The sequence below is a fragment of the Papaver somniferum genome, chromosome 5 (genome assembly GCF_003573695.1).
Source record: "Papaver somniferum cultivar HN1 chromosome 5, ASM357369v1, whole genome shotgun sequence".
NCBI classification, from domain to species: domain Eukaryota; kingdom Viridiplantae; phylum Streptophyta; class Magnoliopsida; order Ranunculales; family Papaveraceae; genus Papaver; species Papaver somniferum.
In genome coordinates this window covers 72,632,154-72,659,333 of record NC_039362.1, presented here as the reverse complement: position 1 = coordinate 72,659,333, position 27,180 = coordinate 72,632,154, and the positions used below count along the sequence as shown (strand labels likewise).

Here is a 27,180-nt window from a genome sequence, read left to right as displayed (position 1 = left end):
GCAATCTTCTGAAGAAAGCACTTCTATTTTTAACTCCCGTTAAGATAAAGAAAATGATTATCAATATTAATTAAGATTTAGCCTTCATTATCAAAAGAATAAATATGAAAATAACATAATGGAGTTAAATTCATATTCGATGTTTATCAGACATATTAACTTTCGTATAACTTACTCATCTTTTGAAATCTTAATGGTTAAGAACGTAAAATAGATATTTCGGAATTTACAAGTTAGGACTGATTGTGGTTGGGATTGGTCCTTGGATTGATCTTGAACCATATTAGGTTTTGAAACTAAATTCAAGTCCAAACAAACTTCAAATCATGTCAATTTTTTTTTAAACATGAACAAAAATCAGGGTTCACCATTGGATAAACATATCTAGTTTCCCTAAAGTTCAACACTAATCCATGACAAGAGTCATATTAGTGTTATATCAAAATCATAAAATTATGGAAAACTAAATTGCGTAACTCAATACAATAAGTTGTAGAGACAAACCCATATATATTCTTCCTTTTGATACTTAGATCATAATAATCATCAAGTCATCTAAACAACTAAATCCATGTAAAACAAACTTCGCATCCCGAACAAGACCGGGTTATGTCAATCAGGGAGAACGCTCGTCTTCAAGGTTTTCCTGATTATTACAGGTTATTCGGAACAATTAAAAAGAGGTATATCCAAGTGGGTAATGATGTTACGGTGCTAGTTGGTAAGGATCTTGGATTCACTCCCTCGAATGCAGTTAACAAAATTATTGACGGTGGACAAGTTATCGCACTTCCTCCCTCCTTTTCTAGATGAACAAGATAGTAAGCATTAACTTATGTACAAAGGTTCCAGAATAACTGAGTGATTCAATTTAGGATTCATATCTCATGATTTTGTGATAGTTTTGTAATTATGAGTCCAAGTTCTTCAAAAAAACACGTACTATCAGTTTCTTTACTGTCTCTCATTATACAATTCTGAGCAGCAACACTCAATTGATAGTTCTTTTGGATTTTCAAAAAAAAAAGCTTCGCATTTTTTGTTTTCGATGAATACGACTGTAAGAACTTGATGAAAATGGAACAAGTCAAAAGTCAATAGTTAGTAATCTAAATCTGAAGGATGATGTTTTCGTTTGTTTTCAATACGTATTCAATTCTTCATAAGTAACTAAAGAATTTTTTTTTTTAACATTTTTATTTCCTAAGTCTAACCTAAGGAAGTTGACTTAAGTAAGTAATGCGACCGGGTTTTGGAGCTAAACTTAATAACCAAACATGACATACCAAGTGTTGGTGGTTTCAACTAAGTAATGCTCTAACATAAAGTGTTTTTTTATTTTATCGGTAAAGAATTTGGTGCTGACGAGTTTCAAACTCAAGTCACTAGTATCATCACCCAATGACTTTACCACTGTACTACAGTGACATCAGCTCTAACATAAAATGTTGTTCTCCTTTTTTGTCCAATTTTTTGACACATTAGATGTTTCAACAATCGTTGTCGTTTTCGCTGAGTTTTCCCTGCCTATTTATATAACAGATCGTATGGCACAAATTGGGGATTTAGCACCTACTCTAAATTTCCGGGGACATGCGATAAGCGATAATAAATCTTGTCGTTAACGTTAATAATAATAAAGTGAATATGGGTGCTCGTCGTTCATTAATGGGAGGTTAACCTTATGATAAAAAGGACCCGAATATGGAAGTATCCCCATCTCAATGGACCTGGCTAACTCACCTTACTTATGCACTTTACCTTAGTATCGAGTATGCCAATAATGTGGAAAACTTTTTTTATGTAGATAAAGATGTAGTTATAGCTATAAATAACGTATTGGGTACTTTGTCTGCGAGTAAATTTCAGATAATACAACAATAATTCTCCCTTTACTATTACGCGCATCCCTCCTTTTTGTAGTGTCAACTGCTAGTAGCGTGTATATATATATATATATATATATATATATACGGTACATATTGGTGATAGTGACGTAATAAAAAAAATGAATGATTTATTTCTTCTTCCAATTTATTTTTAATGATGTTCAAATTATTTGATGTGCACAATACAATTTATGTATAATTTAAACGGAGTATTAGAATGCTGATTGATTAATTAAGTTGGTAATAACATAACATAGTCAAAAAAGAAAAAGAAAAGGGTTATAATTATATTAAAAAAAACAAACTCTCAAACTTGTTTCTCAACCGGATAAATATCTAAACCATCTTCAATCTCTTCCCCCAAAGCTATAAAGGCCATACCATCACTTACCACATATTAAAATATATGCCACCAATTATTATATTAAAAAAAAGTTATCATTCCTATGATTTTCACCATCCAACATCCATCTCTTATACCTCTTACAAAACCATATTTGTCTTGAGACACTTTTAGCACCATTAGGGACGCCAAATCAACTAATAAATAAGATTTAACCTCCACTTCAATGTAATAATCTGGTACGTAATGATACTCTTATGCAATTATTAGAATTGCAACGAAACTCTATACGATGTTTTTTAATTCTTGCTATTGGGAAAAAAAGCTTAACAACCTTCTAATGTATAAAAAAGTTGTTCCTAGGGATAAAGTAGTAAGGATTGCATGATATATAATAGAGATGGTAAGAAGTGAAAAGTAGATCCTTGAAGAGTAGACCGATGAAATATCTTCTAGGAGCCCATACAATAAACACATAATTTTTTTCAATAACTGGATCCATCATATTAGAAACAAACTTAAATCAGTTGGAATGCCCTAATCTGCATCCTGAAGGTATGCTCATTATTCGCCGACATGGAATTTGAAATTGCAAGCGATTGATCAAAATATGCTAATTCACGATGGTATTGTAGATGATGTGAGATTTCCTCCATTTAGGGAGATGATTCCCAGTCATTTCATTTGCCGACGATTTCTAGAGACTGTCTTCTATTTGAGATAAATAATACAAAGCAAAATATACAAGAAGGAAAACATATGCAACAAGTCAGATAGACCTTCTCATGATTGTTACGATCAGATTTGCACCAACAAAGCGTACACAGAAGGAAGCAAGGCTAGCTTTAAACGATGGGATGAACTTCCTAACAAGTTCATTCCGACATAGTTCATGAATTGATCGGGGGTAAACACGGTCTCAAAACAAAACAAAAAAGTCTCCATTAACGACAAACGACACTTACCTCAAGATATCAAGATTTTGTTTTACACAGAAGAAACTCAAGAATCAATAAAACAAAAAAGAATTACAAAGACTAATCATGAAGTATAATGATGTACACTCACTTTTACATTATTATACCCCATATAACTTAATAAATTATTTTATTAAGGCAAAAAATAAAGGGGGAAAAAAGAGAAAGAAAAAAGACGAATCCCAAAAACAAAAAAGTTTATACGAGCCTTATTTAGGTAAAAAATTATTGTTGAAAATGGAGTCTAGTCCAGTTGATTTTTTTAACCAAAATACAAAATAATAAAATGTAAAAAGAAAGAAAATAAAAATCCCATAAAAAAAATATAAAACCAGAAAAAAGTTTATATGAGTTGGTCCTAAGCCAACATATATTGTTGTTGAAAATGAAGCCCAATAACCAGTTAAATAATTCCTATCAATAAGCAACACATCATGATATCATAACAATAATGAAATAATAATAATAATAATAAAGAAAAAATTATAAAATATCTCGATGTTACTTAGAAAGAAAGAAGTTCAAATTAAAATGTTAAGCAAAGCACAAGAAGGTTCACAGTTCAAGAGTAGTATAGAACGCAATATTTCAATTAGAACTTGAAAAAAGAACATTTGAAAAGAAAAGTAAAAAGAAAAACAAATCTAAAAGCAATTTTAGGTTAAAAATTCAGGAGATCGAAAAGTGAACATGATGATACAGAGCTGATAAAACATACTTGCAATCAAATGAAAAGCTAGATTAAATTGAACACAAATGAAAGAAAAGAAAAAACGAATAACAAAACAAGTACTTAAAATGTTATATTTAAAGAAACTACAGTTCTACACCAAAATGCAATAGACAAGAGAATAAATTACCTCTCAACTACAAAATAAACAACAACGTCAGTATCTTCTCTTTTCTTGTTCTTCGGTCTGATACTATACTTCAGAGAGAAATTTAGACACAAATCCAAAAACAAATAAACAAATAATACCAGGTTTTTATTATATAGTATTAGTAATTAAGAATACACTACCCACTTGATATGTAAATCCTAACACACGCTTAACTTCAAAAACCCTAAAAGAAAACCTTTTTCTTTTATTCTCTTGCAGGCTTAATTTTTGAGTGTAGTACATACGATCTTTGGGATGCAACTTATATTTTAAAATGGTAATGCGGTAACAATAATACACAGAAAGAACGATAAAAATAACACAACAACAAACCTTACAAACATGCATTGTAATATTTGGAGACGCTAGTGAAATGATGGAGGTACTAGCTACACCATAATTTTTCGATATCAACCTCTGCAAGACACAACTTGTGTCATCTAATACAAAACACGAAGTGTCAAGGATTTTACTTAACAAGATGTACACTTAGTATATAACGTATTCAAATCTGAACCAATTTATGGGATCAAACAAGTGTTTGGCTAATGTACAAGTATATTTACTTTAACTATAAAGACACAACAATATAACGCGGAAGTAAAGTAAACCACACGATACACAAGATTTTGTTAACGAGAAAAACTGCAAGGAAGATAAACCTTGCGACCTTGTCTAGTTTTGAATACTCTTAGAATTAAGCCGTTATACAAAGATAAAACAACTTTGTATGGTTGAGACCAAGTAAACTAACTCCAAGTTACTCAGTTCCTTCAGTATCCCTGCGCCTACTACCAATCTGGTCAACGCACATGAATTCTAAAATATCGCCCACCATTTCAAGTTGGTTCACCTATTGTGAAGACTTCAACAACTCAGCTCCTTTGGATCGTAATCCAGAATAATAAATGACTAATCTGATTCAGTAACCTCTCTATCAATCTCGAGACCAGCCAAGTTAATCAGAGATAAACTGAGTACAAGGGTTCCTCCATTTAAATAATATAAACTCCTTTGTTCGGTTATATCAACTAAGATCAAGACTATCGAGTTAATCAATCTTAGTTTATAAAGTATCAAAGTAGATCTCAAAGAAATACACCGATCTATATTCTATACAACAAGCTTTAAAATTCTATTCGTGATAAACATCTTGTCGGATCCCAGTAAATCAAGTATGTACGAAGTATATCATAAATATCAGAATACCAAAAATAAATCTCCAAGTCTTCAAAGTACATGCACAAACAACTTGATTCCACTAATGATCGTTCACACATATAACGAAGTCTGTTAACAATGGATGATCAAAAGTCATATCTTCATATATCAAGCAATAAAGCATATCTGAAATCGTCAACCCTCGAACTAGTTCGAGTGATCTTATATCAAAAGAGAATGATCATAGAATAAACAAACTAGATCTATCAAGTTCAACTCTACCGTTAATCAATCAAATCAATAATCAAAATCTAAAATAACAATATGTTTTTTAGTTACCCACTAACGATACTACTAGAGTTTCTTTGATCCCACAAAAGTCTTTAAATAAAGCACACACAATGGATTCACTATTACGACACTCTCCTCTTCGACGAATATTACGAGAATAGTATTGGTGGGCATCCCACACTAACAGTTAAATAGCGTGTCCAAAGGATGAGTTTGTAAGAATACAAGCTCTTCTATTTATGATGACTAAGGCATGTTTAGACAATAAGGAATTGCCAAACCCGAATATATAAGCAATAAATGTATATTTCGGTTTTGTTCTCTTCCAACTGTAATCCAACATATGTACCGAAACCTCTCTTGGATGACAACTAATATTAGCTAGATCTTTTTCAAAAAGGGAAAATAGAGCCTCTTACACATATACTAACCAACCACAAATGATCCGTTCAAATCAATATGAATTATATGATCACCTGATATGAAGAAAACCCCGAATTTATCCATCAATGGTTAGATTCTTCAAAAACAAGCTTCATATTGTTGTCGACCTAGCAATGTTCTTGAGAAAGTAGATTCAATCTTGTATATTTATATTTTTAGGATTCAAAGCCCTACCATTTCTAGTAAAAAAAATGGAGCTTTTAATCTCAGAAAATCTTTTAACCCGAGGATAAAGACAGCTCCAGATGCATATTTATTAATGACTCCCTTACTAAAGATTGAGGAAAGGATTGAAGGTGATCTTGAATTTTTAGTCATCCAATCATAGTGGAACAAGAAGAAAAAAATTGTCATAAAATTCGCCTTTTTTCTCTTACCACATCATTAGAGCATTTATTTGTTCGGAAAATGTGTCATTTGTCCAAATATTTTTAAAACATGTTCTAATGGACGAGTAAAAATTAGTATGGGTGAAATGGACACCAAAAAAATAGCAAGAATGAAACCGAATTTATCTTGTCTTAAACTTAAAAAAGAGCGAGGATAAAACTGGATGCATCCTGATGTAAATTAAAAATAAGAAAAAATATTTGAAAATGGGTAGGATGAAACTGTTTAATCGTGACTATTTTTACATTCTCGTCCATTTAAACAGTATCAAATTTTACATGCTCTTTTCACCCAGAAATTATAATTATTGGGCTAACTGACCAATTTTTTGTTATTTGTTTATATCTTCCTGATAACATTGATATGTGAGCGATATGTGAGCGATATCACCGAATGTCCAACCCTTGAACGCGCTCGTTCAAGTGTCAGATGCGGACACGTAACCATTTTGGGAGCTTAGGCACTACCTTGGTCACCCTTTCTCCCGTTGGGGTTCTAGATGATGGGAATGCGGCATCACATGGCTCATGAGCCATTTGGCCAGAGTAACCAGGGTGTAAATATATAATTATTTTTATCAATTAAAATAAAAGTGGATTCCGGAAGTCACAGAACCCTTTTTTCACGAGTCATGAATCATGATGCAGAGATCTGAGTCTGACTGTTGGTTGAATTTTCGTTCTTTTGGTTGTGAGTGGTGACTTCAACAGCAAAAAGGTATGCGGGCCGGCAGATGATGCACCAAATAGCCCTTCTCTTCAACGACGTGCATATCAGACATTTTTTTATTTTTGCAATTTTCATCATCAATTTCAATACAGAACAAGAGAATTCCCTCTCTGTATGTCAAAATAATCCCAGGTCAGTTTTCTCAGAAATTTGTGTTCTTTGTCTTGTTATTATGGTTTTGATTGTTAATTGATTACTGGGTTGTGTTAAAATTGATTCAATTTATTTAATTCGTCCCCAAATTCTTGTCATTGGTGAATACTTTGTTACATTACTTTGAAAATGACAGATTTTTATTTGTTCGTTCCTATTTGTGGGATCTTTTGATTAACTTAAGTTTTTGAAGTTTACTTGTTTTGGTTTTTGACTGTAAACCCAATCTGGATGTCTGAATTTTCCTATAGTTGTTGCCAAGGGGGTAATCTAGTAGTGGGATAAAGAGCAAACCCTTTACAATTTGGTGATTCAAAAGTGTTTTTTTCTTTATCAGTAGAAATTAGGATGTTGATGAGTTTTGAACTCAGCTTGTAGGCATAACAATCATATTAGAAATGTTGCCAAAGAGTCGAATTTTCGGTTACAGATTGTTTTGTTTGATTTTGTACTTTTTAATGTCTTTCTGGAGTTACAAGTTTATATACTAGAGCTTGAATGGTAGGAGTCCCCAGTGATGAGCTTCAATTTAGTATTGTGCATGGAGTATATGATTTGAGATCGCCGATTACACGCTATTCTCTTGTTTTCTGCCTTGGTTGAGTTGCACTCTATCGTGCTTGTTATCTGTTTCGGCTGAGTTGCACTGTATCATGCTTGTTATCTGTTTCGGTTGAGTTGCATTGTGTCGTGCTTCAAAATTGTGATTGTCTGTATTTGGGAACTTGCTATCGTTTTATCTTTTATTTCTGGCTAGTCTATAGAATGCAGAAACTACGCTCTTTGTTAAGTGCTCTTATTAAGTTATAGTGACCCTCACTGCCTGAGTTTATGTTTTATCGTCTATGCATAGGGTACCACGCTCCACATAGCAGCTGACAACTCTCTGTTGGGGAGAGAATTCAGAGGGAGCTTCTGTGAGCTAAAAGAATGATCGCTAGAGTTCCTCTCTAAGATGATAAGGTTTACATTTTAGTGAAATGGAGAGGAAAAAAATAGAGGAGTTTGAACCAGGACCAGTTCCACCTGCAAGACCAGTGGACAGATTTGGATTTTTCGTGCCAGAAGAGAACAACAGTTCCCAAGGTTCAATCAAGAACAACAGTTCCCAAGGCTCAATCACTAAAAAGGTTATCAATGAACAAGAAAGGTATGGTTTCTGAGTTGGTTTACATAATTTTTATTCTCTTTCTCCAAAGAAAGTATGAAGGAAATCTATTTGCACAATTAGTTGCGTTCACGAAATATGCAAAATTCATCTACATTAATACCATGTTAACCTTTTTTTAGTCCGGATGTTTTTTAATATTTTTGAAGACAAGTTAGTCTTGGTGTGGGTGAAAACCGTAGTTTTAGGGGATATTTCTCTTCTCACCATTAATTTTCATCAACATACAGTCATATATGTATTAGATAGATGTCTGGACTTCCTGCTCAAAACCAATTGGCAATGAATGGAATAGCCTTTTCATATTATATTGAGATGAATGCTAGAGTTATGGTCTCTATGGGACTATTAGTCTCAACAATATGATATGGGTAAAAATATTTTACAGGGAGGAAAGAAGGATCAGAAAGTGGAGGAAAATGATAGGAGTTGGCGGAAGTGATTGGAAGCATTATGTTAGAAGGAAACCTCAGGTGGTGCTAAGGCGTATTAGAAAGGGAATTCCTGATTGCTTACGGGGTCTTGTTTGGCAGTTGATCTCAGGTAGTCGGGATCTCTTGCTAATGAATCCGGGTGTATACGAGGTACTCTTAGTTCGTTTCCTCACAAAAGCTTTGCCTAATGATATATGTGGCTTGTTAGGTTGTATTTCAGTATCTTCTGATATGTCTGTAACTTATTTTGCTTAGGATTTCCATGTGCTCTCTTATTCGGCAATGTTAAACCTAACTCATTTCTGTGATTGATTTCAAAGCTGTTCACATGAACGTTTACTTTGTTATTGCCATGCGTGTGTCAAACCAACATAAAATAATTGAATGCCTGTTCTTTTTCAAATGACATACTGTTGGAGTATATGTTATCAAGAAACATGGGCATCCTCATTTCGTGGCTTTATTAAATTCCTGATCAAGAGGTTTTTCTGCTGCAGCAACTAGTACTATATGAAACATCTACATCAGAGCTGGACATAATTCGAGATATTTCCCGAACTTTTCCATCACATGTTTTCTTTCAGCAGAGACATGGACCAGGTCAAAGGTCGTTGTACAATGTTCTTAAGGCATACTCTGTGTATGACAGAGATGTTGGTTATGTTCAGGTCTAACTCTTATCCTCTCTCTAAACTTCCAAAACATGATGCATGATAAATTTTTTTGCTGAGTTTCATGATTACATATTAGACCTCATGTTTTTATTGCTTTTCAAATACAGGGAATGGGATTTTTAGCTGGTCTTTTGCTTCTGTACATGAGCGAGGAAGATGCATTCTGGTTATTGGTGGCTTTGTTGAAAGGAGCTGTTCATGCCCCAATGGAGGGATTATATTTGGTAATACTGCATGTTTCATAGAGCTAAAAATTCAAAAACAAAAACAAAAGCCTGTCTCAAGAAGATGCTTTCATTTTCGGAATGCTAGTTTCAACATTTTTTTGGAGAATTCTAGTAACAAACAAAGTTTGTTTCTTGAACTTTGATAGAATATGCATTACCATCTTGACTATCTAAAAAAAGACTCATCTTGGAAGTTTGATATGTACCAGTAACTAATTTAATACCTACTGGTGTATATGCTTGTGAGTGCAGGTGGGACTGCCGTTGGTACAGCAATACCTCTTTCAGTTTGAACAATTGGTGAGAGAGCATTTGCCAAAGCTAGGGGAACATTTTATTGAGGAAATGATAAATCCAAGCATGTATGCTAGCCAGTGGTTCATAACCGTCTTTTCTTACTCCTTCCCTTTCAATTTGGCTCTTAGAATATGGGACGTCTTTCTTTACGAGGTCAGTTTCTTACTCTTACACCTTCTTATATATTGAATATCTTTCGCTCATGTGCATTTCCGCTTCAACATCTTTTTCACTACATTGGCAGGGTGTTATGATAGTTTTTCAAGTTGGTTTGGCGCTGTTGAAATTTTGTCACGACGACTTGGTAAGTATCAAGCTTCTAACATTACTTTTGGAGTTAAAAATAAAGTTACCTAAAAATTCTGCTGATGTCAACACTTTTGGTTCGGTCAATCAGGTAAAGTTACCCTTTGAGAAACTAATTCATGCCCTCCGAAACTTTCCCGAGGATGCAATGGACCCAGATACAATACTGCCGATGGCGCACGCAATCAAGGTTTTCTCTCCCTCCTTCCCTCTCTCGTGTATGTAGGAGATTACTGTACCATTCCGGTTATACTTCGGTCCGTTTGGGTAATTGAGCTTCCCTTTTATGCATAGGTATCAAAACGGCTAGAAGAGCTGAAGCATGAATACAGGAAGAAAAACGAGAAACCAATTCTACGTGCAGAATCCAGTTCCAGTCCTGTCGCTCAGAAGCAGTTCTCAGGAAAATGCTTTTCTAATTCAATGATAAGGTAGTAACACTCACTTTTTCGCCTATATCATCTTTTTAATTTAACTCCACCATTTTGAACTAGGACAGATAATGCATCGTTCTTTTATATGATATATTTATATACTTCGGCTAAGCTCTGAAGAATGTTATACTGGTAAGTAGTAATGTTGCTCAATCTGTATCTATTCTTTCGTTTGTAATTTTGATGCATAAATCTGATCATGAATGTGTGTTTAAAACAGGAGTCCGTCACTTGAAGAGTCGTCAGCTCAAGGTACTCAACCACCTGCAACACCACGCAGTTGGAGGGGACGAAGATTGTTGAGTAGAAACAGCACAAAGAGCCGATCAGTAAAAGAATAACAGGGCAACCAATTTTGTATACGGTGTGTGTACAAATCAGAATTTAGAGGAAAAACCAGTCCTGGTTTCTGTATTTATTTATTTTTCCATCACAAATCAAAATCATATCATCAAAAGTGTGTATAACAGACTCTCGATTAGGAAAACCATGGCGAGCCATGACACTGTGTTGTTATCTTTCACCTATGTTTCCTATATAGTTGATGAAACAGTGAATATAATGGAAGAAACTTTCCCTTTTCAGAGTTTTCCTTCAGTCTACTACTACTTAGTCTCTAGTTCTTTAATTTTCTGTCTCTCTGGAAACAGTTTTTGGTGTATGTGAGCTATACTGCAAAGTGGGCTAGTGGATACATGCATAACCAAACTTTTCAAGGACATCCAACCATTTAATCCTCATGTTGTTTTTAATAGTTTGATTGTAGTACTCTGCACCTATTGTTACATCGTACAACTTATGAGATGTAAATTCATCCCAGCCGTCACTTTTGGGATGTTGGGCTGTGGGTCCAGGAAGAGTATTTATCTGCACAGATTAGTTAAGATGATAACACTCCTACGGTTATAGATGTAAGGACACTGTAATCTGATGTTTGTTCAACACAAAGTAACTGCATTCTGTCAGTTGAAAAAACCAAAGATAGGAATTCATAACTGAAAATAACTGCCCACTTCAGAGAGATAGTAACCGCTTAGCCCTGTACAAATGAGACGTAATTGGCATTCTCAAGCTTTCTTCTTCTTCTTCTTTCAGACTCTGATATCTAATTTCGCGATGAGCAATAACAGCAACACAGATAGTAATCCTTCTCTTTCTACTTCTCCTTTCTCTTCTCAGCAAGAAATTGTTGAAGTCTTTTCGAGTCCTGTGATCCACGCCGGAGACATCACTGGGTCTATTGCTGAAGGATTTAGTGAAAAGCACAAGAAGAAGAGGTCAAAACTCATCAGAATTAGTGGTTCTAATCTTAATGTTACTTCATCTTCACAATCAAATGTGTACCCGAAATTTAAATCAACAAAGAAACAAGAAGCAAATGCTCCTCCAAACAACAATATTAGACCGTGTAGTGAATGTGGTAGGCAGTTTTGGTCAAGGAAAGCTTTATTTGGGCATATGCGTTGTCACCCAGAGCGTCAATGGCGAGGCATAAATCCACCACCGAATTATAGAAAGCCTGTGCCACTGCCGCTTCCACCACCATCAACAGAGCAGCAGGGATTAGGAATAGTAGTTGCCTCAAATTGGAGTACTAACGTAGAAGATTATGAAGCTGCAACATGTCTATTAATGCTTGCAAATGGTTCAGTTCCTATAACTGCACAGTGTATTAGTTGGTACAGGGATGGTGATTCATTAGATGCGGCAGGTTATGGCGATAGAGAACCAGAGCCACCACCACAGTTAGGATTTGCAGAAGGCAGTGCTCCATCATCAAGTTCGAATAGTCGATTTGAGTGTTCTAGTTGCAAGAAGGTTTTTGGGTCTCACCAAGCGTTAGGCGGTCATAGGGCTAGTCACAAAAATGTAAAGGGTTGTTTTGCAATGGCACAAAGCAGTGAAGACGACCCAAACTGCCAACTTGATCTCAGTCATGAAACAGGTGACAAACAGGAGAAAATGCCTATGGATTCTAGGCATAAATGTGGGATTTGCTTCAGGGTTTTTTCTACTGGCCAAGCTCTTGGCGGGCACATGAGGTGCCATTGGGAGAAATTTGAAGATGGCCCATCTTTCATCAATTGCCGAGCACCTCAGCTTCAGCAAGAGATGGTTGCGTGCTGAATTTGAATTTGCCTCCTTATCCTCCACCAGTGGAGATTGATTCAGTAATGCATTCAGGTTTAAACTCTTCTTCATCTTCAGAAATTGGTTTGGATTTAACTTTAGGGACGATTTTAAGGAAATAGATTCTCAGTATTGTATAATGTATATGGTCTTAGTAATGTAACTTGTGACATATTTATCAGCAACTCTCATCTGTAATGGCCTTATATTTTGTTTGTTCCCTCTTGTTTTTTTCGCCTTTTTGGTTCCGAAAACTTTCAAATGCTTAAAATACCGGATAATGAGAGAACGAACTAATAATAATTGCATGCCAAAATATGGCACAAGTAACAATCAACTTAGGAATATGATATAGCACTCAAACTCAAATCTCAAACGCATTCCAATCTCTCCGTTCATTTATTCAGAAGGTCATAGAGCTTTTGTTTACCGGACGAGAACCACCAATTTTTCATTTTCAGTGCTCCAGACCTTCTGAAATAAAAATGGTGAACAAAAACATGGCATCATCTATATTGGCGTCTTCTACATTTTCCTGTTAGCAGTTAGCACCACTGCAGCAGCTGAAGTCAATAAGGGTTGACTACCACCAATGCAACCTCCTCCTCTTGCTGTGTATGACCAGTTCACCTTTACGAATAGAGGAAAACTTGTGTTATTGAAGAAGCACAGTGGGAGAATGTATCATGTAAAGCTCTCCATTTACAACCCTAAAACCGGAGCTAGCCAAACTCGTGGATGATAATCAAGCAAGTACCTGTTAGAGTTTGAAGCCGGTCCTTTATTACACTGAATGCTCTAGGAGAAAAGAACTGTTATCAACGAAAAAACCATAAGCGGAGTATACACATCTTAATGTTTAATTCATATTCTAGTTTAGTGTAGCTCGAACTTGAATGTTATCTTCTTTTGTTCTTTTTTTTTTGTGAAAACTTTTCGTAAATACAAAATAATAGAAGGACAAAAGTATAATTTGAAGCTTAGTTTATGCTTAGTTTGGACTGTTTTATGATGGCTCTCAAATCCTATACGCACCAAAAAGGGCATTAACTGAGAGGGGTTTCAATTTTTGGTTACTGCACGATAGAGAGTGCTAACGGGCAATTACAATGAGTGGGAGTTGAGGATTAGAGTTAGAGGGAAATAGATTCCCAAAATTATTTTATTTTATTTTTGTAACGGCCGTGATCAACACAATAAATGTCATTCGTGCGAGCGCACAACCAGGATGGCGCTGAAAGGGGGAAATTACAAAATTACAAATACTAAGATTAATGTTGGCCGTTTTTTAACGTATCCACCGTCAAGTAACCCAAAACCACCGTGTTTCTCGCGAGTATAAAACGGAGAAAGAGAAGTCCTGTTGACATAAAAAACCCGAAAAACTCGCGAGAAACGCTCTCCCCTCCTCTCTTCTCCCAAACTGAGAAACGAAAACCCCTAGCTATCAATCATGTCGAAGAGGGGTAGGAAACAGAAAAAGAATAACGAAATAGAAGAAAACAATGGAACTCTGAGTGTTTTCCCAACAGAGATAATACTAAGCATATTATCTCGTTTACCGTTCCGAACAGTCTTCGATTGCAAATTAGTCTCCAGAACATGGCTAAGTGTCATCCGTCTTCCTTGTTTTGCTGATATGCACTTACGCTTTCAACGCAAGTTACTACGGCTTGATGATGGTGATGCTGATTCTGATGGTGATCGTACAGAACCTACAGATGCTGGTTTGGGTATTCTCTTTTCGATTCAATTCGTCAATTATGATATGTACAAGCTAGGAGTTCATTATGCAGATTATCATGAGAATAAACCGTTTACTTACACAAGCAAGTCAATGTCAGCACTGAACCACCCTCAACTGAACAACAATAGGAGCCAATAGTTGGCTCCTGTAATGGCCTGGTGTGTTACCATGTACCCTTCTCTGACAAGCATGGTTTCTACATATGCAATCACATGACTAAAGAATATGTCAATTTGCTAGAGAAAAACCCAGATCAGGATCCTCCAGATTATATAAGCGGATTCGGATACCTTCCTTCTTCGAATGAGTACAAGATTGTCAGAGTCTATCCTGAGGGGCTAATTCAAGTATACACACTTGGAAGCGGCAGTGGGTGGAGAGAGAAAGGAGAAATCAAAGGCGATTGGAAACGGCCTTATTATATATCAAACGCAGGTATGCTTGCAAATGGAGCTCTCCATTGGCTGGACTATGCAACAATGAAAATAATGGCTTTCGATTTGGCCGAAGAGAAATTTGAAGAGGTTCAGTCTCCACCTTGTTTCCTTCCACCTGGTTATGATGGGAAGAAGCACCATTTTCAATTAAGGGTTCTGGGAAGATTTTTACGTGTTATTCATCTTGAATTAGATAAAGCTGTGGATATATGGTCGCTAAGGAAGATTAATAGTAACAAGATTGACAATAGGGAAGAACAAGGCAGTAACCAGTGTTGGACTTGGAGCAAGGAGTTCAGTATACTGTATACCTGAAAATGAATGGAAATGGAATATGTACAATCCACTCGCCCTTACAAATAGCGGAAAGCTTCTGTTGTTGAAGAGACACTGTTATCCATGTGGGAGTGTGTATCATGTAAATCTCTCCATTTATGATCCTAAAACTGGAACTATCGAACCTCTCATGGAGGATAATCAAGTAAGTGCGATGTTAGAGTTTGAAGCCATTCCCCACATAAATAGCTTTATATCACTGACTGCTACGGGAGAAAAGTGTAAGCAGCGAAAGAAGTATCAGCGGAAGCTTGGGCGGCGTGCGGTATTTTATGCTTAATTTATATCAATGTTTAATTTAACTCCCTATTCTAGTTTATTTTAGCTTGAACTTAATGTTCTAGGAAAAGTATTCGTAGAGTTCTTAGTATAATTCGTACTTCAGTTTATTGTCCAATAAACCAAAACTCATTGACTGCTTAATGAAAATCTGGAGTATAAAAATAAAGAAATTGTTCTGTCCACTCTTGTCTGTCTCGCCTTTGGTTCCGAAAATTCTCAAATGCTTAAAACAGGGTAGCACTCAAATCCCAAAGGAAAGAACCAGGCTGATATTATAGTCAGTGATCAAGTGCTGTTGTTTCAATGGTAAAGTAGGTTTGCGTGAACCTGATGCAAATAACATAGATATGTATGAATGGGGAACCAAGAGATTCAGAGTCGGAAATTCTCTACATTTTGAATGCTGGAATTATTACGTTCTCAAGGTAGGGATTTCCGGATGTTATCATTGCAATATGTCGGCTATAATTGCGTCAATCAACGATGGAAAAACATTATAAAGCTTTTTTTTTTTTTTTTGATCAGAAGAGAGAGCTTTATTAAAAGATAGAAGAATGTACAAACAACTATACCACCAGAGGTAGTAAAGAAAAGAAGAAAAAAAAAAAGAAAATTACACAAAAACTGTACTCCAGTTACGCACAGTATAAGAGAAGTTTAAATGAACTCTTTTGCCAAAACTTGCAGCCCAAGTTAGCACTAGAGATTTCACATCTGTACACAAGTCTTCATCAGTCTTGTAAACATACTTCTCTTCAAAAGTACGACAGTTTAGCTCCCTCCATAATACCCACACAATAGCTGCAGATAATAAGATCCCATATAACTTTACCATTAAGAGATAGAGTAGTGTTAGACCAAGTTTTCCCAAGATTAATCATCGAATCTGGGAACACCCAAGCCCACTGATCATTAGGAGTGATAGCAGACCAAGATTAATTATAAAGCTTGATATACCTATCCTTTCTACTTCATTAGTTGTGCACTTGATAATTGCAAAAATGGGCGACTATTGAACGTCGCCACCATCTTGACCACCACCAGCGCACCCTTCTATGCAGTCGCTCCACAACCTAGAGTATGTATGATCCCTTCCCCCTTACGAATAGCGGAAAACCTGTGGTACTGAAGAAGCAGTACTGCGGGAGAATGCAGCTATTCATTGACGACCCCAAAACCGCAGCTATCCAACAGCTCGTGGATGATAAACAAACAAGTTCTATGTTACCCTTTAAAGCCATTCCTCGCATGAATAGCTTTGCTTCACTGAGTGCTTTAGGAGAAAATAACTGTAAGCAACCAAAAAACTGTAAGCGGAGTATACACATCTTTATGTTTAATTTGTATTCTAGTTTAGTGTAGCTCAAACTTGAATATTATCTTGTTTTGTTTTTGTTTAAACTTTTTAAAGCGTTTTGTGAGCACAAAAAGAGCAAAGGAAAAATGAGCAAATTAACGGGCGATTACAATGAGCGGGAGTCGGGAATTAGAAGGAAATAAATGCCCAGTCTTGTGGAATAGAAAATAGAGAAGGAGACACGAAATAGAGGGGAAGACAAGAGAGAAATTTTTTATTCATTAGTGTGTAAAATACAAAGGTTAGGACTCTATTTATAGAGTTTACATACTTCGTTCCCAAATAATAGGGTTCCTTTAAAGTGGGCATCTATATAATAAACTGCCGTTTGTAACACCCAGTTTTTTTTAAAGGCCGTGAATCCACAATAAATATCATTCGTGCAAGAGCACGACCATGGAATGGCGCTGAATGTGGAAATCACAAATACTATGATTAGTGTTGATGTTGCAGTGGAAAATATGGAGAAAATAAAAAGACAAAGAGAGGTTTCTATTGATCAGGATAATGGAGTTACATGGATACAATATCCTTTATATATATGTAAAGGGAAACCCTAGGTTCCTAGTTGGGCCCCACATCCGTGGGCTGTAAGCCCTACAACACTCCCCCTTGTGCGGTCCAATAGAACTCCGTATACAGTGCTTCACATAAAATTCTTCGAATATAGTTATTAAAATGTTGTCCTCTCCTTGGTGACTTTTGCTCAAATCAATTGCCTCATAAAAACTTTGATAAGGAAAAACCCAGTGGGGAAAACCTTGGTACAACTCTTCACATGTAGTACTTCACATGTTGTCTCGTACTTTACATGTAGTTCATCACATGCAATATGATCTTCAAAGATCGACGAGTCTAAGTTAATTGTCTCGTTAAAACTTTGTCAGGCTAACCCAGAGGACAAAACCTGAGCTAAAGAAAAAGAGTACAATTTTAAGTAAACTTAGAACATAGTTGGATGCATATACATTGCCTCATTAAAACCTTGACAAGGAAAACCCAGTGGGATACGAAGGAAAAAGTGTACAACGTGACAGATGCAAGTAAAGGTGATCCAATGCAGATGATCACTTTGCTCCGTTGAAGTTGACTAGTTGCCTCACAACTCCTAAGGCATAAGATCCTCGTGGGAAAGATAATAGCCTTAGCTGGGAAATTACATTCCCGGTGTTTGTTGTTGTATCATTAAAAACCTTGCCGAGTAACAAAACCTTGTAGGAAAAAGCAACCTCGGTGAAGGAAAATAGTTCAACATACCATTAGATGCTCCCCCTGATGTCAGATAATTTTCATTAGTCTAATGCATTCAAAAGGAGTTTATCACACTTTACTTTGGTGACTTGAGTGTTTATAAGACCATGTTGTTGATTCTGGAAGTTACGTTGCTTAAGAGAATATCGCGTTTCATTTCTTTGATTCAGATGTTTTCAGTAATATCAACGCGATCTCTATGTCTTCAACGTTCAACATACTTGATGTTTTTAGTGTTGTCTCGCTAAAAACCTTGTCGAGTAACAAAACCCTTTGGGAAAAACTATTCTCGATCGAAGGGAAAAAGAGTACAACACAACTTCAATTTCGAAGTAAAATATGTCGACATCATATCCTTGGATCCTCCCCCTGATGTCGGCATATCCCCCTGATTACTTTCAGAGTTGTTCCAGACAGTTCCTTTAATCATGTACTTTTCGAAACTGAATATCGGTAATGACTTAGAAAATAGTCTACCATATCTCCCTGATTACTTTCGTTGGAGAAGAGATTATTGTTCCTTCGTAATCAACAACCTTTGGATTGCAGTTCCTTTAACATTCATTTTTATGTCTTTGTTGGGATAAAACAAACTCATGTCAATGGTTACTTTTAAGTACATGATTACATTCATTGTACCATTCCAATGACGTTGCGTTGGCGCTGAGCTATATCTAGCTAACAAGTTCCATGAGGATGTAAAATTTAATCGAGTATATTACTACACTAAGTACAACAATGTGTATATTGTAATTAGATATGGGAATTTCATCCCCAACACATCTTCGTCATCTTCCTTTAGACGAAATGGTCACTTACTTACATTTGAACCTCGACTAATCATGGGAGTGCTATCAGGATGCATGTCTTTATTAAATTGCCTGAAAACTTTAGAAAACTGCAAACTGGTGGAATAATATACCACATACTCAGTATTCGGTCGAGCTTTCCCCAGATTTTTCATCTCAAATTCGGATTTCAAATAGATTTTAAGGTCTCTTAGTATATAAAGAGTACCCATCATGTCATTATCATCGACATAGATAGCTATAATTCCAAATCAGGAACTTTCTTGTGAATACGCAATGAAAATAACTTACTTGTTTATCCCCTCCAAATCAAATTGTCACTTAGACGGGTATACCACATTCGCCTGATTGCTTCAATCTATAAGTGAGCGTTATATCTAACTGTAAACGCACTTTGTGGTTTAGAGTCACTTGATTTGGGAAACAAAAGGCTATCAAGTACTTTTGTAAATATCTGTTATCTCTTGATTCTTTTAGAGATTCGTAACAACCACATACATATGCTGCATTTCAAGTCCTTTTGAAATTACCAAGATAACTAAGTAGCGGAACGCTATAACGTTCATTACAAGAGAATAATTCCAGGGCTTTGTGAGAAACCTCGCGCCACAAGGCGAGTCTTTATCCTTTGAGACTTCTTTCTTCTCATTATGCTTTGTGACAAATTAATCATGTATGTCCAATAGGATTTACACTTGGTTGGTTAGCACTACCACACCATATACCTGTATATTTGTCAAAGAGCCAAGTTTTACCTGGATTGTATAGGCCAAATATGCTCTTCGTTGACATTAAGCAACAAGGAGCTTGGTTCGATCTTATCTTGCTCTATTTTCTTAAACAAGTGTATATGAAATTAATCATCAATATGCTCGCACGATCTTTCCATTGACTCGTGAGCATTCTCATAATCCACTTGGGATGTCATTGTTCTCTGGAATCATTAAACTTCGGAGCGTCCTCCAGTTTGATTCATGGACATATTCAGAGACAATCTTATGAGATGATTTCTGATGATTTAAGTAAGTTGTGCCTTCCTCATCTACTTCCTTTCTAGGTGAGGATTGATCGAGCCAAGTGGTCTCTCCAACTTCCTTTATGGAGCCACAACCTCAACCACACTTCCACTAAGTGTAGTTGTAACACCTTAGTTTATGGTGTATATCCCTTATTGAGGATTTGTAACCTTACAGGTAGGTTTGCAGCTGGTATGTGTGATCTCATCACTTTAGGGACATCAATGTACATTCTGAAAATCGATTATTCTTTCACTTCACATTTTCATTTGTGGAGTACAAGAATCAATATGAGACACAGTGGGAACACACCACGACAATTCTTGTCGTTCCCTTAGAAAATACTTTTTCTTATCTCCCCCTAATGATGGGAAGATTGTCTCATTAAAGTGATAACCCGCAAATCTAGCGGTAAGAGATCTTCTGCCAAAGGTTTTCAAATGCGGATAATTGTTGAGAGTAAATATCCAACAAAATTACTTGATTATTTTCGTGACCCATCATAGTACGATGTGGACTCGTAATGTCACATATATAGTGCAACCAAAAATGCGTAAGAACACAAATGTCAGGCTTATAACCAGTTACCAACTGGTACACAAAAATGGTTGACTGATTGTGGGTTCTAAAACGAATAAGTGAATATGCGTAATAATATTGCATATCCCTTATGCATTGGTAGGAAGGTTGTTACGCATAACCTATCATATATAACCTATGGTGGTAGCCTCTGCGAGACCATGGGGTATAGGATGCTCTACGATGATCTTATTAAACATGCAATATCCATCAAGTCCTTTTGATGTAAAATATCTAGCAATAACAAGGTTGGTGAGAGCTTAAATTGTATAATATGTGATAGAATTGTTTCAAAAACGCATAATTTCTTGTGAACAATAATTAATTCAACACTTCAAATTATCCATCAGAGCCATAAATCACTTGAATGGACCGCATTCTGTATGGATATGTCCACAAATATAAACTTGTTTCTTTTGAAAAAATGGGTTGTTTACCATTTGCATCTTAGGATGGTCTCAATCCTTTTTACTAAAGAATGACTTTGTAAAATAAGTTACATGCTTTATTACTTTAAAAGCATAATGGGAGGGGAGGTGGTGTTTATGGTACTTTAGAAAGAGTTGATTGTGAGAGATGACGTGACTTTGCATTCTTTCAATCTTTGTGATTCCCATTTTCTTGTTAACTCAAATAAAATGATGTTCATTTGAGTTCTTTCAAAACAAAACATCATATCACAACCAAAGTGTCTTTATGGTTATGTCAAAACCTGAGTGAGTCAATTCCCAACATTATATTGTCAATTATCCAAGTATTAGTGATTTACAGTTCACTAGACTAATTGACTCATTATTTTCTCTAAAATGTGATTCATTTCACAGTCATTGGAGGTAATTTGTAGATGCATTCCCATTCTCACGGTTAGTTTTCGCTCAATAACCGTTTGCACAGACTTCGTAGAAACTTAGCAAAGTGTGACTAGCTCTTGGTTCTTATAGAGCTCATGTAACTTTTACTAATTATGCAACAAAGATTGAGCATTTTTTTCGTTCGGCTATTATCTGTAATGATCCAATCATCGCATGGTATTACATAAGGAAACAATTCAATACGCAGTTTAATATATTTCCTTAAGAGCTTCGTGTAATAAGTGGTGTGGCCTTATTACGTAACAAAAGAAAATTTATCTCATTTACTTTAGAGTGTTACAATTCATGAGGATGATATACTTTTCATCATAATGTACGAATGATCCTTTTAAATCAAGTACTTATGAGTATATCTCAGGTGCTTTAGAGTATTTCAGTCTCATGGAAATGATATAATTTTCATTTCATAAGTACAAACTATGAATTTATTTCTCCGCATAAAAAAGTTCTTTATTTTAACTTGAAAAAAAAATGTTTACTAAACTACCATACAACCAACAGTCCAGGATCAAATCATACAAAATTCAGTTGAATAAAGATAATTAATAAAAACTTAACAAAATGTAAGTATATTAATTGGGAAAGTTTCTTATTGCCACTGAAGTTGACAAGCGGGGGTATGGCCTTGTTTTAACATATAGTGAGTTTGTTGTCATTTGAACTCTCTATATATTTTGTAGTTGGCTGCTATTATATGATACTTGTATTCCATCACTTGTACCATACTCAATAAATGTTTATACCAAGCATCCAACTCTCGTTCCAATGAATCAGAATTACGTCTCTGTCTCATACTCAGTAAATACATTTACTTTGTATTGTTACTGCTTGAGCCAATATTACAAGTGTTTTAAATTCTAATGAACATTCAAATTTTCGGGGGGAAAATTTCATGAATGTTTCAAAAACTTCCTTTAGAGCATTCCATTATCTGAAATCAATATGTCGCCTTAAAACATAGAAGTTATGCCTTCATCTTTTGAACAGTGCATCGTCATTGGTTGAAGGTTTTTATGATGGAAGTAAATACCCTGTAGACACAGTTTACTTATGTATCAGAGGCTCTTTAATTGCGCTCAAGTACTTCTGAGTCCAAAAGGTCAAATTTTATTCGAGTTGGTTTAATCAGAACCCAGTCAACGGATTGGTCAATGCCCGGTCCATTGGGTTGATTATGTCATGGTTAACAAAAGTCCACATATATGTTCCATTATATATGAAGTGATCAGGCCCATTGGTAATAACCTTGAAACTATTAGCATATAAGCCCAAAACATATTGTTAACCCTAAAATTGGAAATTTCATCATCCAACTTTAGTGATCAGAAAACAATTGTAAACAACTCCGATGATTATGAAAATTTTAAAATAACTTTATAATAATGTTTGGACAAACATAATATAATTTCAACTCAATCCAACGGCTAGATACAAACTTATCCATGACTCCGTGTGACTGTTCTAATTAGCATTTATGTGGACACAGTTGGAAATATCACGTACTTTTGAGTATTTCCATGGTTGGATCTTTATGAAATTTTTACCATATCTCACCAAGAACAATATAAAAACATACCAAGAATATAACATAATCCAACGGTGGAAATTCTCAAAACTTAGGTTTTTCGACGCTATTAAAAATTAGGGTTTTTCTGAACGTACACAGTTTTATTAAACGCAGGTTTTGGAGATTGCATCATATTCCGATTTAATTGAAATTTTAACATAGTACGTAATGACTTATTGGGTTAACATATTAAAATTTCATGAAAATCTAATGGTGAAATCTCTATGTTTTATAATCATACGTTTGTGGAACCCTAATATATACTATGAAAACGAAATTTCTTTGTTCAAAAGAAATACCTGGTAATGCATCCATGATGATAAACAAATAGGATCAGAACCACGTTAATCTTCAAGGAATAATCCATAACCAATCTTGAACGAAGAAAAAAATTAGCACCAGTTGGTAGAGTCGTGCATGATAACGTGTTGCAGTGGAAAATATGGAGAAAGTAAAGAGACAAAGAGAGGTTTCTATTGATCAGGATAATGGAGTTACATGGATACAATATCCTTTATATATATGTAAAGGGAAACCTTAGGTTCCTAGTTGGGTCGTACATCCGTGGGTTGTAAGCCCTACAACAGTTAGACTGTTTTTTTATGTATCCACCATCCAAGTATCCTAAAATCCAGGGCCGGCCTTGAGCCAAAGCACCCTAAGCAGTGCTTTGGGAAATCAAGTGAAAAAGGCCCTCAAATCCATTATAACTTGGTTTTTAGTAGTAATTGGGGATTTCAATTCCTAGGAATCCAATTCCCTCCAAAATGATAGATTTCTATTGCATTGGTCCAATGATGCAATGGAATTGGATTCTGGGGTAATAACAAAGGTAATTGAATTACCTCAACCAAACATGAATTTTTTGGATTGGAATCGAATTCCTTGGAATCCAATTCTAAGAATTGGATTACCCCATAATTGAATTCATAGGATTCTAATTCTCCCAACCGAACGGTCTATTATAGTAAAGAAAGATTAAGCACAGAGGATCTTGAAGGAATAAGAGTCGAACGAAATTTAAATGGTTTCATGGAAAGACTGATTTATTCACTGCCCCCATCTATGGTTATTACATCCATCTCACACTAGTTGCTTAAAAGATATGACTAAAATGGTAAATCTCGCACATAAATAATAAAAAAATAAACCATCGCAATTCTTTTGACTCAACTTTTCTTGTATATTTTGTTAATCAACCAGAAGAATGATTGCTTAATAAATTTTCATAATAATTTTCTACCAATCGTCAACGTACATTGACTTGGTCAAATTGCTAGAAACCACCGTTTGATGGGGTAATATTTTTGAAGCTTGCTTCGGGCATCATTTACTTCAGGGCCGACACTGCTAAAACCATCGTGTTTTGTGAGTATAAAATGGAGAATGAAAATTCATTGTGAGAAAACACTGAAGAACTCATGAGGAACGAAAAACCCTAGCTATGAGAGATAAAGGGGAAATCGAAGGCGATTCGAAACAACAATGTTACATATCCAACGCATGTATGCTTGCAGATGGAGCTCTTCATTGGTTGGACTATGAAAAGATGAAAATAATGGCCTTCGATTTGGCAGAAGAGAAATTTGATGAGGCCCAGTCTCCACCTTGTTTCCTTCCACCTGTTTATGAAAGGACTCAACAACATTTCCAACTCAGGGTTTTGGGTGGATGTCTGTTGGAAAAAATCAATTTTGTGAATAAATAAAACATGATGCCACTTTGTTTTGTTTGTGAGAATATTCTCTTGTCTCTCACATGCTTCGTGGCGCAACTTTTGCTAGGAATCTTGTCCGATTTATCTCCTTGTTTTGTGCATATGCAGGTCATTACATTTCCACTCATGAGATTCTTTATCTATTGTTTTCTTATGCATGAAAAGTTGGACACTACTTTTCTTACAAAAGCACTCATGAGATTCTCAATCTTTTTCTCTCTATTGTACGCATGAGAATGCTTGTCATTTTTCCTTTGTCATACACATGCAAGATTCTCTTCTTGTTTTTAACGATTTGAAAACACTATAAGAAAAACATCTTCATCTTATTTGTTTAGAGGAGAAAAAAAATGTGAGTAGGAAAAAAGAGAAAACAAAGAAAAGACTTCTTCTCCTTTTATTTGTTTTGGTTTTCCTGTTTTGAGAGAGTAACAACTTAACATTAATTGCTCTATTTTTAGAAGGAAATGAGAGTAGAAGAGAAAAAGAAAACAAGTTTTGTTCTTCCATTTTCTCTACGTTTTTGTGTGGAACAAGGAGGTTTCACTAAGTTGTTTTCACTAAAAGCTAATAAGTGAGAGTTATGACATGAAAGACTTAAACCCTACTGATGTAGTCTTAGGGATGAAAATCAGAGCAATGTATGATGAATATAGTCTTAGTCAATTTCATTTTGTGAAAACTATACTAAAGAAATTTAATCACGATGAGGTTAAACCTGCTTCTACTCCTTGTGATCCCACTTGTAACCTTATAAAGAACAAGTGTGACAGTGTTTTATCAACTTTTGAGTATTTTTGCGTAATTAGTAGTCTTATATAATTGTTTTAATTTCAATCGCTTTTAGTTTTTTGCTAATTTTTATTCATTTTCCCCTTTTGCTGTTATTGTTCATTTTCTTAAAATGTGTCACTAATCTTATCTGTTTTCTCTAATATGTGTTTACAAATTGGTTTATGTCCTATGACATTTGCCTTCTTATGTGTTATGATTACGGCGTTTGCCGAGCAAGCTGTTTATCGTTTGGTTAATGGAATCTGTGTGGAACTCAATGGTGCAAGGAGGATAATGAATCGTTTCATCAACAACTCACTGAGCCAAAAATTTAGTAAATCCCGCGTCTTACTCCATTCAAAACTTTTGAATTTCAAATTCAGTAAAACTTACCATATCCTTAAGTGCCTGATTTTTCTCTGGTCAATTGCCAGCTACAATTCTTACCTTACTGATTGGAACATAATCACATACTGTTTCAATGAGAATAACCTAAATATACGGCTCCTTAACAACTAAAAAATATCCTGGTATCTTCCCCTTTCCTATATCAACTACAAACCAATCTTCTAAATCCGTTATCAAATTCTTTCTCACTGTAAACATGGAAGACGAAAACTCAACACAAGTTGGAGACTTGGTTAATAAGTTTAAACAAGTTGTTTTGGATCTAGGAGACATCTCTGAAATTGCAGATCTCAGTCAAGTAACAAGCACTGAAGCTGATGAAGAAACAAAATGGGAGGCTAGCGCAATTGGAAAAATAATCTCTGAAGGAAGAATGAAAGCTGATACAGTGGCTAAGCATATTGGTTTTACATGGCCTTTCATGACCGCTGAAGATGTTAGAATCATTGAAACGGATCCCAACATTATGATCTTCAAGTTTAATGACTGGAATTTGTTAAACAAGGTTATTTATGAGAGGCCATAAAGCATTAACATGAATCTTCTTGTAGTGCACGACTACATCCCAAGCATGATATACGCAGAAAAACATTGGGGATTTCAGCAATTTTGGATTGTTCTTGAAGCACTGATGCCCGAGCATATGAATGTTGCAGCTGTAACCAAATTAGGTGAACTAATGGGTGAAGTTATTGTTATTGAACCCAAAGATGCTATCCCAAATGGTAATAATCCAGTCAAGGAACATAGATCTCACAACACCTTTGAGAAGGGGGGGTTAAGGATGTTACCGATGCTGGACTTTCAAGATGGATAAGGTTCTTTTATGAAAGACAGCCAAGTGGAATCTGCAAAGAATGTTATGTGATCAAGCACTGCAAAGTTACTTGTAAAGATGCAAAAATCTTTCTGGAAAAAGCTCATAAGAAGCCATACTTCTTTGGGAATGTCAGTCATGTAAGAAAGAGTATAACTATTACTTCAGCTAGCAAAGCTCCAACATCAAAGAAGAGTGGAAAAGCAGTAGTAAAATCTGCAGTTTTTGTCCCCCCAAAAACTGGTGTAGCAGTCAACTTAGATGTTATTCTCAACAAGGAAGG

At 35.4% G+C, this 27,180-nt stretch overlaps 3 protein-coding genes across 3 annotated transcripts; all 3 read left to right on the top strand.

Moving 5' to 3' along the window:
* Positions 1–6,992: 6,992 nt before the first annotated feature.
* LOC113281897 (EVI5-like protein) lies at positions 6,993–11,389 on the top strand. Its single transcript, XM_026530801.1, has 10 exons — positions 6,993–7,237; positions 8,112–8,408; positions 8,815–9,010; positions 9,358–9,528; positions 9,642–9,758; positions 10,014–10,211; positions 10,303–10,362; positions 10,456–10,554; positions 10,659–10,795; positions 11,019–11,389. The coding sequence occupies exons 2-10, from the start codon at positions 8,239–8,241 to the stop codon at positions 11,137–11,139; spliced, it is 1,269 nt and encodes a 422-aa protein (XP_026386586.1). The 5' UTR covers positions 6,993–7,237; positions 8,112–8,238; the 3' UTR covers positions 11,140–11,389.
* A 513-nt stretch (positions 11,390–11,902) lies between these two features.
* On the top strand, positions 11,903–13,162 carry LOC113277518 (zinc finger protein ZAT3-like). The gene has a single exon (XM_026526594.1). It carries the CDS (start codon positions 11,915–11,917, stop codon positions 12,923–12,925), a length of 1,011 nt encoding a protein of 336 aa, XP_026382379.1. The 5' UTR covers positions 11,903–11,914; the 3' UTR covers positions 12,926–13,162.
* Positions 13,163–14,887: 1,725 nt separating this feature from the next.
* Positions 14,888–15,427, top strand: LOC113279177 (F-box protein At3g07870-like). Its single transcript, XM_026527881.1, has one exon. The coding sequence runs from the start codon at positions 14,888–14,890 to the stop codon at positions 15,425–15,427; it is 540 nt and encodes a 179-aa protein (XP_026383666.1).
* The last annotated feature ends 11,753 nt before the right edge of the window (positions 15,428–27,180 follow it).

Bases quoted from the DNA above. Each gene is read 5' to 3' on its own strand.
- LOC113281897 (XM_026530801.1), top strand. From the start codon at position 8,239: ATGGAGAGGAAAAAAATAGAGGAGTTTGAACCAGGACCAGTTCCACCT. The intron at 10,363-10,455 runs GTAAGTATCAAG...TCGGTCAATCAG, and splicing joins AATTTTGTCACGACGACTTG to GTAAAGTTACCCTTTGAGAA. The intron at 10,796-11,018 runs GTAGTAACACTC...TGTTTAAAACAG, and splicing joins TTTTCTAATTCAATGATAAG to GAGTCCGTCACTTGAAGAGT.
- LOC113279177 (XM_026527881.1), top strand. From the start codon at position 14,888: ATGACTAAAGAATATGTCAATTTGCTAGAGAAAAACCCAGATCAGGAT.
- LOC113277518 (XM_026526594.1), top strand. From the start codon at position 11,915: ATGAGCAATAACAGCAACACAGATAGTAATCCTTCTCTTTCTACTTCT.